The 18866-nt window shown below is 34.6% G+C and overlaps 1 protein-coding gene across 4 annotated transcripts in view; it reads right to left on the bottom strand.

Annotated features, from left to right (window-relative positions):
• Positions 1–367: 367 nt before the first annotated feature.
• The window catches only part of LOC149551313 (phox (PX) domain-containing protein), a 49307-nt gene continuing 30808 nt past the window's right edge, over positions 368–18866 (bottom strand). For all 4 annotated transcript variants that reach the window (XR_016352729.1, XR_016352728.1, XM_089786873.1 and 1 more), the window contains exons 13-16: positions 13612–13747; positions 4233–4449; positions 936–1018; positions 368–732 (exon numbers count right to left, since the gene is read on the bottom strand). Coding sequence is in view for 2 of the 4 variants with exons in the window: in XM_089786873.1 (XP_089642999.1) it covers positions 595–732; positions 936–1018; positions 4233–4449; positions 13612–13747 (574 nt within the window). In the remaining 2 variants the exon portion in view is untranslated. The remainder of the gene's footprint in view (positions 733–935; positions 1019–4232; positions 4450–13611; positions 13748–18866) is intronic.

Below are 18866 nucleotides of genomic sequence, written 5' to 3'. Positions count from 1 at the left end.
CTTTCTTAAACGTGAACAGATTTTCTAGTCATCTCAAAATGGTTTTACAGGTTTATAAAGGTTGTTTTGTGACTTTTAAAGCAGTTTCACAGCATGAAACAAATTTTCAAAGCAAAAATTTACAAGGACAATTCCACATTAAAAGCATATCGACTAATAAGCAGCACTCATATCAAGTGGATTAGACAACATATGCGACAAGTAAGCTCGTTGTTTGGAAACCGATTTACTAATTATAAATCAAGACTTTAATATCTTGTAAATGGGGATATGAAAGCATATAATTGTAAATTGTAAATTGTAAATTGAAAATAGATCTGGCCCATATCAACATTGCAAATGTTGATAACTTTTACAGAAGAAGAAGTTCAACTCAATCGTACAACACATTTTCATAGCTCTTGTTGTGTTCTAAAAATACAAGATCAACGAAGGGTAAAATCCCATCAAAATTTGGGAACACATTGCCCATAACCATGTTTCTGACTCATCAAGTGGACCAACTCTATACAAGGACTTGTTCCATAAATCTCAAACACCCTCACAAAGAATCACCATATTCGAACCAAAAAATTTCAGAAAGAATGAATCAAATCACTTAGTCTCTTGATGTACTACAAAACCTTCCTTTTCAGTATGGCAGGAGCTCACAATATCATCAAGCTCAGGGAATGCAGCGAGAAGCAGCAACTCCAAAAGTCCATAAGCTAATTGTTTCATACAAACTGTTGACTGCAGATAAATGGAAAAGATCGTGATGCTTTATCAAATGACATTTGATTCATTACAAACAGCCAATCATCAAAACTGAATGAACACAAATAAATAGCATGAAACATGCATTGAGAAGAAAAATGGGTCCTGATAGAGAATTTAAAATTTAAAAAAGAAATTCAACTTTAGAGAAAACCAACATGTGGTTAGATGTACCCTACTTGTAGAAAGAAATAAATATCCCGAGCACACCGCTCATACTCTTTTCGTCCTACCAGACCAACAAGAGCAGCAGGGGCATTATCTGTGAAGCAGGAATACAGCAAACTCATTGATAAATAGTTTACAAATCAAACTAGGCCCTTCAAAAAATATTATTCAACATGTACATTATATATATTTAAAATTTGGGTTACAAAGAAATTAATAAAATGGAGGTGATGTTGAATCTGGTTTGTCCATGATCTTCTAGGGTGTAACTTACCTGCGCATTTATCCATCATACCAAGAAATGCATACTTGCTACCCATAATATGCTCAAAACATTGGATGAAATAAGCAGGAGCTTTAAGCATGTCCCCACTGAAAGTATAAGGAATGTAGAGTCTACAAATTAAGTGTTGCGGATTATCAGTCTCCCAGCATATTTCATATTGATATATTAAACACACCATAGAAGCTTAAGTCACGTAAATTGCACCACTGATCTGATCTGGCAACTGCTACCTCAAAAGTTCCACTTCTAATTCTTGTCAAAGAGATTTAACATCTTACGAAGATAGGTTTCAAGAAAGGTGGATAAGGCTGTCCCTGTTGAGAGCAAACAGTAGTGGGATATTATGGTTAATCTGAGAGTTCCTGAAGCACCTCATATGCTAGGGCGCCAACAAGCAAAATGTCTTCAAATACCAAGATTATTTTGTACTTTAGTCAATCCTAGACATGGACATTGAACTTATTCAGGCAATAATACATGTTGGGAAACATGATATGGATGGCATGCCTAGATCATCATGTATCAAGGAAACACTACAGAACTAAATTTGAATGTACAGAATATCGAGAATGCTCCAGCTAAAGGCTTTTTGAATTGAATGGAGCAAATTGTCAACCCCCAACATGAAACACTTGTGCAAACATCAGAAAATTGTCTTAATTTCTCAGCACTAAAATATCCCAAAGCAGTAAGAAGATGCAGAGAACTCCAATTTTGTGAAGTTGCTGGAGAGACTAAGTTGTAGCTGTGAGATATTGTTTTTGAATTAAATATGACTCTGTCAATCTGAATATTTGTTCGAAAGATTGGTGGTGGCCTCTTCTCTCATCAAATTAGATAGTATCTGCAGTCCAATATTAGTGACTGTGATCCTGATGGCAAGGTACTTATTAACCCAATGGAAGCTGACTGCTTTGTTACTCTTAGCGCAGTTGGAGTGATGGGTGTATTTAGTGACATCAGAAGATTAAATCAATAAAATAATGCTGCAGTATTGTTATGGATTATCTGTGGGACCAGAATAAATTATAAAGAGAAGTTTGAGGATATTCGTCTTCATTGAATTAAAATATTCGATGCCAGAATATTTGGTTGTGGAGAAAATAAGAATATATGTATCAGAACCAATTGAGGGGCAGAGTCAACTGAGAGCAAGTTGATTGGTTAGCAGGCATCACTTAGGGGCCTAGGGCATGAATCAACAGCAGAAGAAAAACGAACTAATGATGTTGAGGAGTAGATCGATACTAATCAGCATCTTATAAAGTAGCATGATAATCACTACAAAGAACAAGACAAAAGACTGTGATAGTTCTTAACTAGTAATGATCGTTGTCAAGATAGAGACAATATTGAATAGTTACCCTGTTAAACACTAATTGTCTCTATTGAATGGTTACCCTGTTAAACACTAATTTTATAAAAAGGGTAATTGGTAGTATATCAGAGAGATGCGATTGAAGAGATATAATTTGGCATGTATATGTCTCATCAACCTCAAGTTGTGCAATCCCTTTGGCTTTAGTAGATATATAAGAAGGATCAACTTCAAGGAATTAGAGGAACAGTAATAGAAGGAAACAAATTGAATAGTTTAGACTATCATTATTTGGTAAGTGTATCATTTGATACAAATATTAGACAAGAAGTATTTTGGAGATTATTATTTGAACTTTGTGTAGTGTAGAAATCAAAATTACGAGTAATTACATATATAGGCATCTCTAAATGTGCTTTATATATTTACAGACACACACACACAAATACTAATAACTTTATGTGAAATTTACAATTATCTTATTTTATAATGATAAATATATTATTGGTGTAAGTATTTAAAATTAAAAAATAGATACACAAAACATTATTCATATTTTCTAACACTTGTAATTAATAATGGTAAGGGAAGTGTAGTAGTCTTGATTGGGAGAACGGCTATAGGAGCTTATGCTAGATAGCCCACCTCATATGTAAGGCAAGGGCCACAGGAGACAAAGAGGGAACAATCTAAGCTCTTGGGCCTAGGGTAGGAGGTTTTTGGGGCACCTCAACTAGTCGCCCTACCTTAACAATCCTATGGTTGGGTCATCCTTAACTCCAACATCAATTGAATTGGCTTACATTCTTCACTTATATGGTATTTATGATCCTATGAAATTTTGTATGAACCCTGACTGTGTTGTTTGGGATTACATGACCAAAGAAATCCTATATGTGGTAAACTCTAGAGTCTAGACCTATTTTTGTGCATTTATGAGTTCAGGGTAAAATTCTAGGGCAAGATAGAAATGGGACATTACACAAAGTGTAGATAAACACACTTTAGATTGATTGTCACACCTGTTTCCAGACAGTAAATGATATAGAGGTTTGAACTTGTAAAGTAGACAGTAATGTGTTTCAGTTAATGCTTTACCAACAAACAGGACAAAAGGTCCATTTACATAATTCAAGTTCAGATTGACTGTCAAGAGCAAAATGCCGATCACCAGTCCTAACTTCCTACATATATGAAGCTGAAATACAATTTGTTCATTTGAGATACCAACGAAGTGCAAATGATAATGTCTAAGAAAAACATATCTACTAGAAATATGATTCACATTGGTGTTAAATAAATTCACTTCTAAATCGTTTAGAACTCTAAAATACCTAATCATATTTACACGAAGTTGAGGAGACTTTATATGCCAATTGACCAAACAAAGATGGATTGAAATATTTTTTATTGAAAAACTGGTCAACCTTTTTCTTATTCTCAGTTAGAAGAATTTGACAGAGCATATCTAACCCATGACATTAAAATTACAAATTGAACTTCTTGGTGTGGCATATCATGATTCTATGAATCCCAAGCTGAATTCTGAACCAAAACAAGTCTATTGAATTGTTTCTTTATAAAAAGATATATTTGACAAATCAAATTTTCTCCTAATCCAATTTTAGTAATACATACTATTGCATAGGTGTAAAATAATTCAAAATAAGCTATTTCAAAAGTATAAGAAAGAGATCAACTTACCAATGATTAACTCACGAACAAATTTTGCTCGCCGAGTTTCTTCCGCTTGTGGATCTGGTAAAGATGGGTTATCTTTGTCATTCAGTTGCCTCAATTCTGTTCCCTTTGCTGATGTCAATATTCCTTGATTTTGTGGCACAGATAATCCCACATCTTGGGAAGGTGGATGATGTCTCCGAGGATGCTTGGTAAAGAATATACCATCAGGCCAAAGAATCTACAGCACATAAAACTCAATTTGTTATGAATATCACCCTAGTTATATTCCAAGATGCACAAAATTACATTAGTATTACAGTGATGCTAAATATAAGAAGAATTTACTTAAATGGGAAAATCCTACAACAATCATTTACAGTGTTATAACTTATTAGGATAAAACAATCTTGCACTGCATATATTCAACAAACAAAACCAAATATACTTTTAAACATTCATCACCATCTGACATCAACATAAAACACTTAAATCAAAATAAGTTATAATAAGCATGCATTTACCTTATATTGATTGGAGCTTTGTCCATGCATCATTCCATCACCATATAGTTAGTTCCATGGCCATTAACATCAAAAATATTTGTAATTCAAGAAATTATGAAAAGGATAGAAAAGATTGTTGTGATAAATCATATCGTATCAAATAGAGGAGATAAGAGCTTCTTATATAGATTTGCAAAGATGATGTTTCTAAAAGAAACAATCGTTAACAAAAACAAAAATAGAAACTACCTAATAACTAAAGACTAACTAAGATTATCATTAAAGAAACATTACAATATTGAATATTCTAATGCCCTCTCATGATGGCCATCATCTAACTGCCCTGAAGAAGACTGTACATGTCTTGTGGTCATAAAAAAAATTTTAAATCCTATTTTTGCTAAGACCCTCCTCCCTGGATCTACAAAATGTCAATATGACCAAAAAAGCTAAAATCCATCCAGAATAAAAGAGAAGGCTGCCCACTTCTTCAGAAGGTTCCACAACAAGAGACAAGAACCTGTCACTGAGATGAGTCTGCCACTAACCCTCCCATAATCTTCAAAACTTTTGACCAAATATCAAACCTAATGTTGGATAACAAAGTTGCCTCTCCATGTAGAGCTAGAGACACAAACTAAGAGCGGCTGCTATTTTGACAAAAAATCGGCAAAACCTCAATTTTTTTGTAGAAGTGAACGAAATCCCCAAAATAGACTGCAAAAGTCACAATTCTTGAGAAAAAATTTGCCAAAACCACAATTATAAATCATTTTTTTCTGGAAAAAACAGTAAAAAGCCACAATTAAATCCCACACAACTTTGCAAATTAGAGAATCCAGAAACAACTTTTGAGGATAAAATTGAAAAACCAAGCAGATAGCTTGCACAAAAACTGAGACATGGATCAGCATAGACATCACTTTTTTAGGAAAAGATAGTAAAACCTTTCTAGAAACCGAAAAGCCCTCCCAACAGGAGCAAACCCTTTTTGATGAGAAATTTATAAACTAAAACTATAAAAAAATTCAACAGACAAAATTATTAAAACCCACCAGATTTTGTTTAAAGGGAAAAGAATTACGAAAAAAAAATGAAAACCCATCATAATTTTTTTAGGGAAAAGAGGATATTAACTGCTACAATATGTAAAAGGATATTAGAATCCTAAATTCTGCCAAGATGTTGAGCAATACTCACAGCTAGCCACATATCTTTGTCCAAGGTAGCGGAGGGTTAATTGTTGGTCAAGCTTCCTACAAAGATAATGCAGATGAACATTGTAGGGAATACTCTCAGCTTCCCGTAATCTCCCTTGACCTGATGGTATGTCTCTTGGCCTTACAGAAACAAATAAATCCAATCCATAACTGGATAACACAACATATGGCATGTGCAAGCTAAAAACTGTACTTGGTATGCCTTCTAGAAAGCCTACTCCTAAGCCTGCACCAATACTATATAAGAAAGATGGGCAGAGACCGATGAAGCTACAAAGGATTCAATTAAAAAGGATACGTGCTCCCTATTTTCACTTAAATAAATATTACCTTAGATACCGATGCTTGGTAGTTTGGCCAGGGTGTGGGTGAGGATGCGTGGAGATGCGTGAATGCTTTTGGAAGCGTTACAGAGGTGGGCAGGAAGCGTGGCTTCTGCCTGTGGGTGCTTGCAGGATGCCCGTGAAAGCATCCATCAAGCATCCGGGTGAATCCACAAGGCATCCAGACTTTTTAGGTGCCAAGTCACTTAAGTGACACAATAAAACATGTGTTAAAATGGTTTTTTTTATCATATTTTGTCTTCTATTTGCCCCAAAACCCCAAAACGGCCCTAATATAGGCCATTCATTGCTCATTCCTCTCATTTTGTTTGTAGTTGGGCTATCTTCTCATTTGGTCTCCATTTTGGCATTTTGCATATGTTAATTGCTGTAGAATGGTTTATTCTTCATTTTGTATATTTCTTGCATTTCTTTTCACACAAAAATTATATTATAATAGTATACATAAATTATATTATTATAGTATACATTATATATATATATATATATATATATATATATATATATATGGACGCATCCAAAATCCAAAAAAAAAAAAATTCTGCACATCAGCACCCTGCCCTGCATCAGCATCAGAACCAGCATCAGTAACTTAGCATACTAAATATATATAGGATTTGCATATCCTATTATGTAGGAAACTCTAAAAGCTTTAACAAATATATTGAGTTGTGTTAGCATCTCAACATATTCGTAACACTAATTTAATAACCTATATAATAAACATTACCAATCCTGTTAAATTATTATTTCAATGAAATACTTCCAAAAGTGTCATTTTCAAGACAGCATCAATCTTTTTCTTCGTGGCCTCTTTCCGTTGAGGTTGATTTTGCGCATCCTTTTATAGCACGGGTTCATCAATACTTAAACCAGTAAAGTATAATTGGAATTACGCATACTTCTTGATTGGATACCATTATTAACAACATTTTCATCTTTCAAAATACTTTCTAAAAACTTTTTCTTTTAAGAAGGAAGAGAAGAATAAGAAAAAGAATATGGTGTTTTTTCACTTTACTCCTCATTTTCATTCTTTTAGCCCTCCTACCACTACAAAATAAGGTGCTTGCCTAGCTTTGGACGCAACTGCCATTTTTTCATATGTATTTTGTCATAACTTGAGCTTTGGAGGCAACTACCGTTTGTTCATAAGTTTTTTGTCATAACTTGAGCTTTGGAAGCAACTACTGTTTTTTCATATGTTTTTTTGTCCTCAACTATCAATTCAAAACAGGAACCATAGGATTCAAAGTTCAGAGCACCAAACCACTTTGATCTCTGTTTTTAAAAAATTCACATGTTTATTTTCATAACATGAACCTTGTATTCAACTATTAATTTAAAACAATAACCATTGGATTTTAAGATCAGAGGACCAAACACATTTGATCTCCTAAAGGGGTGTAATAACCAAATCCGGAAAGCAATTGCCTGAACTAATCAAACTTAATATTCATAGCGAGGAGTGGTGACTGCGGTTCTATCCCAGCTTTTAACTCTTCCGCAATATGGCAGAGATTACAATATAACAAATGCAAATACTCAAAAGGAACTCAGAAATTACAATATACTCCAAAATGCATTCAACCAACTATCCAATTCCTCTGAGTTTTCATCCCATAAATAGTTTGTGATAACAAATATTCTGAAATGTCGTACACCCAGATTCATGATCTGAACAACAATCTTAACGTTTTATATAAACCAAAATGTAGAACAAAATAACAATGGCACCTGATGCTGCCGTGAATGGGATGTCTATTCACACAGCCATGGCTGGAATAGCGTTCCTGTTTGCCACCAGCATTCAGTCCAGACTCCTGACGCCCTGTGGCATGAGATCGCCAACTTTACCAGGGTTGTTACTGTTGCCAATCACACCCGCAACACCTAGAATGCACCCACTGTATATCAGAGTTTTCCCCACGCGAAAGACTTAGCACCTTTACCTCTCCCTGCAGTGAGGATATGGGATGCCCGGCACCTCCAACCACCATGTTACTGACCAGGGACTGCTGTATCTAATGCCCACATTGACAGTATAGCCTTTCCATTCTGTCGTTCTCTGTAATGATTGCTATCCTATACCCTGCAGATTTATCTTGCGGCCTCTAGGTAATATCAGGGATCTTCCCCTTGTGTATGCTGGTTAGGCTACTTACTTCTGGGTGCAGATTCTCGGCCACAATGGATTTTCATACAACTCCACACTTAGTTATGAATATAGTCTCCAATAAGATGCTTGGGCTACGTCCAACTTCTCAAACTGCCTCAAGGGCTTTCGTCCTCAAGAGCAACCAGTCACATTTTGGATGTATTATTTTTCATGCTCCAAATCCCAAGAAGGCCTATTGCTTTTATAACCTCGATATGAGGGAGAACACAGACAACTAGGCAATGTGGGATAAAAACCATTTTCATCTTTTAGTTACTTAAGTTACTTTTGTTATAAAAATGACTTAAAGTCGTAAAGTAACTTTATAAAACCACTTTGTTTGACTTAACTATAGAAAAGCTCCTCAGATTTTAATATTTCCCCAAACGAAACCAAATAAATTCCTGTGACTGGTTGGCATCCTCTAGATTAATGCCGTTAGCCTATCCGGATGGAAAGATAGACCAACAAGGCGCTAGAAAGCTCTAGTGCAGAGATGGGGAAATTACAAGGGAATCTCATCCAAAGGTAGTATTTATGCTGAAAAACTTTAATATGTTTTCCTGCAAGAAGTTGTATTTGAAGCAACAACATAGTGTGATATCAAATTCAATTCATGTTTGATATCAGAAACTTTTTGGTTTTTCAGAGTATTCTAGGAGACTTAAGTTTCAAATCCAGCATGTCTTTAAATATTTTTTATCATTGAATAAATTTATAGCTATATCTTTCGGGCATTGATATTTATTTAAATAAATTATATAAAATCATTACTTATCCACGATATGCTCTCACTCACCCTAATGATATTGTGCAGATGGTGTTGAATAATAATATTGACACACTGTATGCTCTCGCCTCACTCTCAAGAGATTTTGGTGAATTGTTTATTACAATTTGTTGAGATTATCACATACTAGGGCTAATATCCCACCAGCCTGTGAATAAAGGAGAGAGATGAAAGACACAATGCATTAGAAGAGAGCTTACGGTTTTCAAGACACCATAATAGGACTTTAGACCCAAATTAACATGTCCAATGCCATCCTTTTTGTCAAATCAAGAACATACCAGAACATTAGAAAGAGGGAAACATTCATCTGCAAATAGCCAACCAGCACTTAGTTCCATCCCAAAACCTTCTAGACCAATGCCTCTGCATAAAGGAAAATTTTAGACTACTTTCATATAGGAGCTTGAGAGACTTTTGGAAAAATGTCAAGGGAATCTAAGTCCTTGAAAGCCACCATATCTTTCAATAGATACTAGGAAAGTGTTTCCAATATTAAAGAGATTGTTTCTGATGAGCAGATTGAAGCTGGTGAAACAAAACTGCAAGGAGCAATAATGAAGTAAAAGCATTGGGTGTAAACTTGAAATAAACGAAGGTGCAACCATTTGCAAAGGTATCCTTGCAGCTTTCTCAAGAGTTGCATGATATTTATCTATTCAGAGTTCACAAGCAGCTCTCTGAATGACCATTGTGGTTCTTACTTGCAGTGGGGCTATCCAACTATCATACTTATTGATAGTGGAGTTACCCATAGATTCATTGATAAAGGTCTAGTGGATAAGGATGAAAGCTAAAGCCCTTGCCAGATTCAATGTCACAATTGCTGTTACTAATGTATTCATTATTCTGTATCAAGGTAAGTTGTATCTCAAACTATACCTTCGTGATCGTGATCGTGATCATGATGAAGGATTAATCATTATTTGTGTGTGGTAGGACTGGAGAAGCAAATATGATCCTTGGTGTAAAGTGGTTGCATTCCCTTAGAATTTTCCAAATTTGTCAATCCATAGAACTGAAGTTCAAATAACAAGGGCAAGACACGATAGTTAAGGGTACCCCTAACAGATCATGGAAGGAACTTTCTCTAAGGAACTAGTCTTGTAGGTACCAGTTGCTTTTATTGAAGCGTGTGCTTTCTACTGAAAGGCATACCAAGTTTGTCTTTAGGTAATCACCACCTTTATCATACAGGGATGCAAACTATCATGGACAAGAATAATATGGTGTTCAGTGGTAAGCTTACAAAATGTAAAACTACTGTACAGTTTATTACTTGTCCTTTTGAAACTCAAAACCATGAATTACAACTATATTTGGGGATCCTTGATTAAGAGTCAAGGATGTTTCATAAGAATGTGAACTGTTATTAATGTACAGTTGGTTTCTGGATTTGATTGTGTGTGATAGTAAAAAACACACAATCAAATCCAGAAACCAATTGTGCATTGAAATGGATTGTGGAAATCTGATAATGTTATTTACTGAGTCTACAACTCCCGGTTTGACTGTGACTGGGTGCTACTAATCTTCTTTTTTCAATGCTGTTTTATATCAGCACCTAAGAAAAGGAACGTAGGATGACACCAAAATAGAGAATCAATCTGCCAAAGATGGGAGATATGTTTAGACTTTAGAGCCCTTGCTTGTGGTTTTTGTAGTAGAATTAAATTTATTGTGCCAAATCTTTCCAAGACAGGTAGCAACCATCTAGTCTGGGCAGCAATCGGCTACAAATTGTATTTTTGGGCGATTACTGCTGCCATCAGAGCATATCAAAGCTGGAAATGAGCTTCATATTCCTCAACCCAGCAGTAGTTATTTGCAGCTCTCCAATATGAATATCTAAGTCTAATTTACAATTATTTTCAAGCCTGGTTTGTTGAACAAAAGTCTGAATTTTCAGTCATAGTCGGATGCTAAGTTTGTAATGACTTCCAATGACTTCCAATAACATAACATATTTTATTATTTTTAATGACTTCCAATGTGTGGGGCTTGTGAATTGGAAAAAAATACCCCATTTCTTAATGATTTTTGAATTAATTTTTTTTTTGAAATCAGAAACTTCAAGCAGTCCTTGGGACAGGGAAATGGTTACGAAGTCTCCGCGATGGTCAACACCAACTGGAAACACGTTGACCGTTTCCAAAGTTTCGGAGACGTGTTTCCGATTTTCTTACTTGGGTGGGGAAGGCTTGGAAACATTTCCGGCTGTCCCCAAGTCCCTGAAACAGGGATGGTTTCGGAAACCCAAGGCTTAGGGCTGGAAATGCGTCCCCGGATAACATAGGAAAAAATTTAGAACCAATCAATGTTAGCACACAGGAATCACTTTCATGAAGATTTGCAGTAAACTTCCAGTTTTAAAACATGTCATCTTCAAAGAGTGGGCAAATGCAATTCTAGGCACAAACAATATGTTAAGTAATTACCAGAAGCATATAAGGTAATGTTTATAAAAACAAATGTGAAGAACACAATAGATATCCTGGGAAAAACCATCTTCACAGAAGGAAACATACCAGCCCACCAAGAAAGATATCTTAATTGAATTTTGCTAAAACATTACAATGTCTCTGTCACTTAAGGATCTGCAACCTGTCTTAAAAATTTAAGGAAAGATTCAAGATTCTTATACAACATAGAGAAAACAATCAGATGCACACACTCAAATGAAGCTGTATACACCTGCGACATAAATACAAAAATCCGAAAATGGAGCATTTAATACAAAGAACAAATTGATCAGAATCAATAATATTCAATCTCTCAAGCACGCATATGTATTCTTCAATATTGAAGTTCACCTCTATGATTCTGAAGCAAACATTTCACTTTTGTATTCCCAGATTCTCATTTGCTATTCCATGCACCATGTTTGCAAACTAAAACAAAACTCTATATTGTTCAAAACAAGAATGATAGTCTATAGATGACCAAGAAGTACTGCTGAAGGCAAACTGATAGCCATTACAAAGAAACTTGCCTAATGGTGAAAGACCAAGAAACGGTGAGTTGGCAGTGAGTAACTGAAGATGGAATAAATACGCAATGATAAACAATGAAGGATAGTCGATAACAACAGCCAGCACGCGATAGAAAAATTTAGTGTCAATTCGCCCAATAGCAAAACTGTAAACGATGCCACGTCACCATAAGAATTAAACATGCACACACGGCATATGTAGAGCCAAAACCAACTGATGACATGAAAGGGAAAACTGGGACGGCAGTGACAGAATAGAAGAGCAAAAATATGAACTGCTTAGATGCATTAACTCAGGAAGATAAAGGATAAGAATTTGCAGAGATGATTACAATTATGTGAGAATTTGTCTCACAGCTACTGCATGATTTCAACACAACACACATTAATAGAATATTATAGAATCAATATGAGAGATGCACACAATCTAAAAATTGAGATAAAAAGGACTGGTAAAATAATTCATCCTTGTGAAATGAATGTTGGAGAATCGAGATAATCTAAGAGTTAAGATAACAAGGACTAGTAAGATAATCCATTCTTGAGAAAGATACTCCTATCTGCATAAGCGCAAATAACCGGAAGAAGCACTAATGATTTTTAGTGTCCGAACTCTAATGAGAAAGTGACGTCTAAACTGATGGACGGGGAGAGTGAGAGAGGCAGAGCGCGTGCAGGGGCGAGTGGGAAAGAGAGATTGACTGACTTTGAAATCATCAGCAATTAAAAACACTCTCGTCAAGATTTTGTAAGCCTGTTCACCACAAATACTATGGTCTAGAAATTCCAATAGATACAGGTATTTACCTCCTACATTACCACTGAAAAGGTGTCTCTCCTATACTTTGTAGTGTGTTGTCATTCTTGAGCATAAAAATTTCAGAAAAGAAAAAAGCAGAGAATAACAGCCTATTCCAATTTTTAAAAAAACATTCTGAACAGCAATAACAGTGTGTGATGCACAGACATTATTATATTTAGTGCAAAACCATCTGGTGCAAATAAAATTAATTAATTGGTAAACCTTTCTCTTTATTCAGTATATGCAGTAGCTCAGATTTTTATTTTGCATCTTGTGAATTGACTTACAGATTAAAAACAGGCAAGCACATTTGTCCAGATCATTCAGGAAAGAAACAGTCAGATCTGAAGGACAAAGAGCCTTTACCTCATGCTCCCAATTTTTGGCTTAAAAAATGTCTTAGAAAAGTTAAAACATCAATTGCCACAAATAAATGGAACAGAATACCCACTGCATTCATCAACTCCTAAACAAGGGCAACGAAAACAAACCAGATATTCAAGTATAGGATATCTATAATGAACTAAATGGTGTCTCCAAAAACATGCCCTCATCTGCATGTAATAGCAGGATATTCCATGAAGAAGTCACCTGTTCAATCCTCCCAATTGCTGAAGCAATGACTTCCCCTTTGCGCAAAAGTTGAATTTTGTCAATCAGCCAGTCATCAAAAGCATCACCCATTCCTAATTGCAGAACCTGTTTGGCGACCCAAAATGCCTGGCGCCTGTAAGGAATGTAAAACTTATTTTAAATCTCATGTACTAAATTTCAATATGCTTGCAATTTTGATATAATAATCATAAACATGTTTACTTTTGTATATAAATGTTAAAATAATATATCCTGGTGGAGATCAAAGGATCAACCAACGAGAGTCACACATCTAAAGTTTTATATAGATTTTTCTAAAGATGGCCTAGAAGAATCCTGTTCAAGCAAATGAAATCAATTTGGTGAAATGTGAGCTTAGCTTCTACAATATTTTTTACTGCAAATGAAGGTAAAACATTTAATACGATAAACATATCATGCACTAGAAAAAGCACACTGGATTGTGTAAGCTGACACCCCAATACAATACAAAGTTGAGAGAACTCATCACAAAATCCAGATAGCCACAAAAAGTGAATAACTATAATTCAATACCTTTTCAAAGATCACTGATCTAAAGATTCAGTTCATGGGAGAATATCTCGCCTAACCTTATATAAATACAAGAAGCTGGTAGGCTACAAATTTTAGACATAAATGACTGTGTGTAAAGGTATAAATAATATGAAAAACGTGCCAACTAGCGTGCAATCCATAGAAATATCAATATATCCAGCTACAGATAATTGATATCACATAAAGAAGTAAATTTCAAGTTTTGATAATCTTGTCAACAGTAACACAATTATTGAGGAAAGAAGTAAATTTCATGCTTTGATAATCTTCTAAACTGGCATTGATCCTTTTATGGTGTGGTTTAAAATTACAAACATATCCAAATCCATAATTGTATGTGAAATATCACAAACCTCATCCAATGGTTTGCGAGAGTTGAAGATAATTATTAATTTCTGTACCAGTTTGTCAGAGAGATAATTATTGATTTCTGCAACAGTTCATCAGAGAGTAAAAAGAGTTTAGCAGAAGCTTGATGTCAAGTCTATGGTGGATCGAGCTGTTGGTGTTGCTTGAGTGTGACTTGTAATGATGTAAAATAAGGGCATGTGTAGGGCGAATATCATCACTGTACGTTCTTAAAAACTCATACATAGATGGATGAGCATCCAATTACACTTGACATGTAGGGTTAACTGGATGATTCCATGACACTATTTATGCTAATAATGTATTCTTCCCCAAACTAGGATATTAACAACATTGCAAGTCAAATCTAGAATGCTTTCAATAATTTGTAAGAGCTCGCAAATCAACACTGTTACCAAGATGCAAATTCCATCAGACTTTCAACAACTGTGGGAACAACTTAAACATTTTATTTATAACAGCCCACTACTCAAAAAATATATATATACCATGCAATTGTATTAAAAATACTATTATTAATATTAATAATAATATATTAATAAGGGATATAATTAATTTTATTATTAATATAATAAATGTTATTTTACAAATATATAATTATATAATTATCTTTTATGAAAGGACATGACTCTAAGAATGGAAAACTATATATATAATATTAACATTGTCAAATCAATTATTCAGAAGTTGAGAAATATGGAGAATATTTATGAAATAAGTCTGCAACCAGCTTAATAGGAAAATATCTAAGTAAAGTCCCAGCAGGGGACATTAGAAATGGTATCAGAGCTTCGAGCTTGCCATCCTGTTGGTATTAATGGACGATATTGAGATTCATTCAATTATGTTTGAAAAATAGATTAAAACTCTATATGCTGAAGAATTTATAAATGTAATAATTTGTGAGGAATCATTAAAAGCTCAAATCCTTATTCCAAAACAATATTTTATGATTTGTCATATGGAGCGAATTTCTTCCAAGTGATTTTTTAACAGACCAGTCGAATGAATTGACAGGTTTTCCTGCAACAAAAATTTCAATCCTCAAGCTTTTATGGACACGTGGTTTCTGAGAAGACCTTTATAATTCTATCTTTTTTGTGAAGGATGACGTATTTCTTTCAGTCTCAGTGTTTCACGCAGATTGTGTGTTCGGACGACATGCCTATGTTGCCTTAATCCAAACTGAAACAAATTAATATCATTTACTCGCTGCTATTATCGTGACCGTAGTTGTGTTGATTGTAAGTCAGGCAGCTATCTGGCACAGACTGAAATTTAGATTTTTACGATGTTTGCCTCTTTCTGATGGCTGATTAAGTGAACTTTTCACTGAGAATTCCCGTCACTGGCTTGTAATGAATTAACCTTTTATTGATATTATTGACATTGCTCTATCTATTTAGTTTAATTGCTGAAGACTCCCAACCTTCTTGCTGTGATTATACAGAAGACTAAAATCGCCAAGTTATCTCTGAATGGTATCTTAGTTTTTGTTGTATTACACTAAACTTCCATTGCCATATTCACCACGTATTTTGACAGCACATTCTCTGTGACATAGACAGTGATATGCAAGTATTGACCACAATTTTGCCACACAATTTTATCAATTCATCAACCTTGTCAACTTTCTCCTTCAGAATCCTTTCTTGATATGGATTCCTTGCAAGTCGATGCTGCTTGTGAAAGCCCCATTTTGACTACATTGGCATCCTTAATATGTTTGTATGAACATGCATCAGCCCTCAATTGCTATCGCTGGATAGTGAATAAAGTAAAAGCATTCAATCTCATAGGTAAAACTCTCAACCAAGCCAATACATTAACATCGTTGTTTATGAGGTAGTGTGGAATCTGCATGTTGAAGCCATTGGAAATTTCTGGGCATTAAATAATCTCCAGCAATCTGCATGCCAGCACTGAAGGAAGAACATTGCATCCATTAACAGAGAATTCTATATATATATATATATATATATCAATGGCATCAAATGAAAGTTATTGCCTTGAGTAGTCTTCAATGAAAGTTGTATGCAGCAGCTGGGTAGAATATGTCTAGGCATTGGAAAGTTCGCGAAGAATGACTGGTTGGGCATTGTTATGTTGGCCACTAAAGATTTGCGAAGGGTTTAAATTAGAAGTGACCACTTCAAGCCATCTGCATATTTATTGATGCTGGTGAAATGCTTGCAACCCCTATTAGTAGTTGTTGCTGTACAATTATCCCTGATACTGAAACAATGGTGATAAGTTGTAACTTATTGAAGAGAGCTCCCAGCATAGGAAGGAAGGTTGGACTGTTGTGCTAAATGTATATTCTAGCAAATGTAAAATGCATACATGTAAGGGATATTTTGTTTGACGAAAAATTCATCAAGAAAGTTCAAATCAGAAACCTCTTATCCTATTAAGCGTCCTCTTGGAAACATAGTGGAACACTATAGGCTTTGTGGACAGTAAGTGAAGTGTCCAGATTATACATAAGGCATTAGAAAGCAGAAGAATACTATCAAAGATAAAGATATACAAAATTGAAGGCAACAGAGAGTATTGTTAGCCTGAACTGTGTATATGTATGTATGTATATGTGTGTGTGTGTGTGTGTGTGTGTGTGTGTGTGTGTGTGTATAGTCTGCCTTAACAGCATATACACTTTCAGCACAAACGGCCTATACAGCCAGTAATTGGCAATGACAATACAATGCTACAATAGTCGCCTGCATCTGGTATATCCAGTTATTGATATCTCACAGCAGAAAAGGGAAAACACTCTGTTAATAACAGAAAATTTATGCAGCTCTGAGGTAAGTGCATAAACAATTATCTATCATCAATTTACTCCAATAATACCATTCTCAGACCTGTTATAATTCTATCTGGAAGAAAAAGAACAGGGATGCAATATGGAAAAGGCTTGTGTAAAAATCCAACCAATCGATTATTCCGAGATGGGTAGGATCAGCATCCCTATAGTTGCCTTGAGGTTTGACCAAGATGGGATCAAGTTGCCTTGCGGTCATTCCAGGATGGGATCGTGGGCTTGGATCCACAAAAACCTCGGTGAAGATCATTGAGTTTGGTGTCAAAGCAACCTATTGCATCTTAGCATTCCTTCTAGACCAGATTCATAATTGGAATAAAATGACCTTTTCAATTCACATATAATTTATTACTTACCTATAAAGGTAATCACAGAGAGAGAATAAAAGTGTATTCAGACTAGTCCAACCAATTGGTTATTCCGAGATGGGTAGGATCAGTGTCCCTATTGTTACCTTGAGGTTTGACCAAGATGGGATCAAGTTGCCTTGAGGTCATTCCAAGATGGGATTGTGGGATTGGATCCACAAAAACCTTGAGGAAAATCGTTGTGTTTGGTGCCTAGGCAATCTGTTTACATCCTAAGTGTTCATTTCGACTAAAGAATAATATAAATGCAAAACAAAACAAGCATTCCCCTAAGTAGGTCACCTCGTGTGGAAGTATGGGATTAGCTTGGAATAAGTTATCACGACTCACATTTTCTTTGAAACTTATATATACACGTGTACTAATGATCACTTGTGGTTGCAATATTGTATCTCAGAAGTAAATTTTGTAAATCATCTTCTTGACTCTAGTGAACTATACGATATTAATCAAGAACACGTGTATTATGTGTCTACATTGTGTCTTCTTCGTGTTTTCATGCATTCATGTGTCTACTTCATGTTTTCATGTGTCTACTTTGTGTTTTCATGCATTCATATGTCTACTTTGTGTACGCCTTGTGCTTTCATTCATTATGATGAATACTAAATTTCTTCTTGCATCCAATTATATGCTTTGTTTGATGGTTCTACAAGAAAAGTCATAGATGACTTTTTTGCTTGAGGACAAGCAAAATCTGAGAGGAGAGGACTGTGATATCCCCGTCAAATAAAATATATATAAATAATAAATCAATAAAATAATAATAATATAAATAAGAAATTAGCTATGATTTATTATAATCATACTAAATATTGCATAATATATTACTTTTAAAATATGAAAATGAATATATTATTAATAATATATAAAATAAATATATTATGCAATAGTATTAAAATACTATTATTTAAATTAATAATAATATATTAATAAGGCATATTCATATAATTAATTTTATTATTAAAATAATATATGTTATTTTACTAATATATAATTATATTATTATTAATATAATATAATTATCTTTTATGAAAGGACATGATTCTAAGAAGGGAAAACTATACATATAAAATTGACATTGTCAAATCAATTATTCAGAAGTTGAGAAATAT

This window comes from Cupressus sempervirens, chromosome 6 (genome assembly GCF_028749045.1).
Source record: "Cupressus sempervirens isolate cs-2001-9-10 chromosome 6, ASM2874904v1, whole genome shotgun sequence".
In the NCBI taxonomy this organism is placed as follows: domain Eukaryota; kingdom Viridiplantae; phylum Streptophyta; class Pinopsida; order Cupressales; family Cupressaceae; genus Cupressus; species Cupressus sempervirens.
This window is presented reverse-complemented; position numbering and strand designations above follow the sequence as displayed.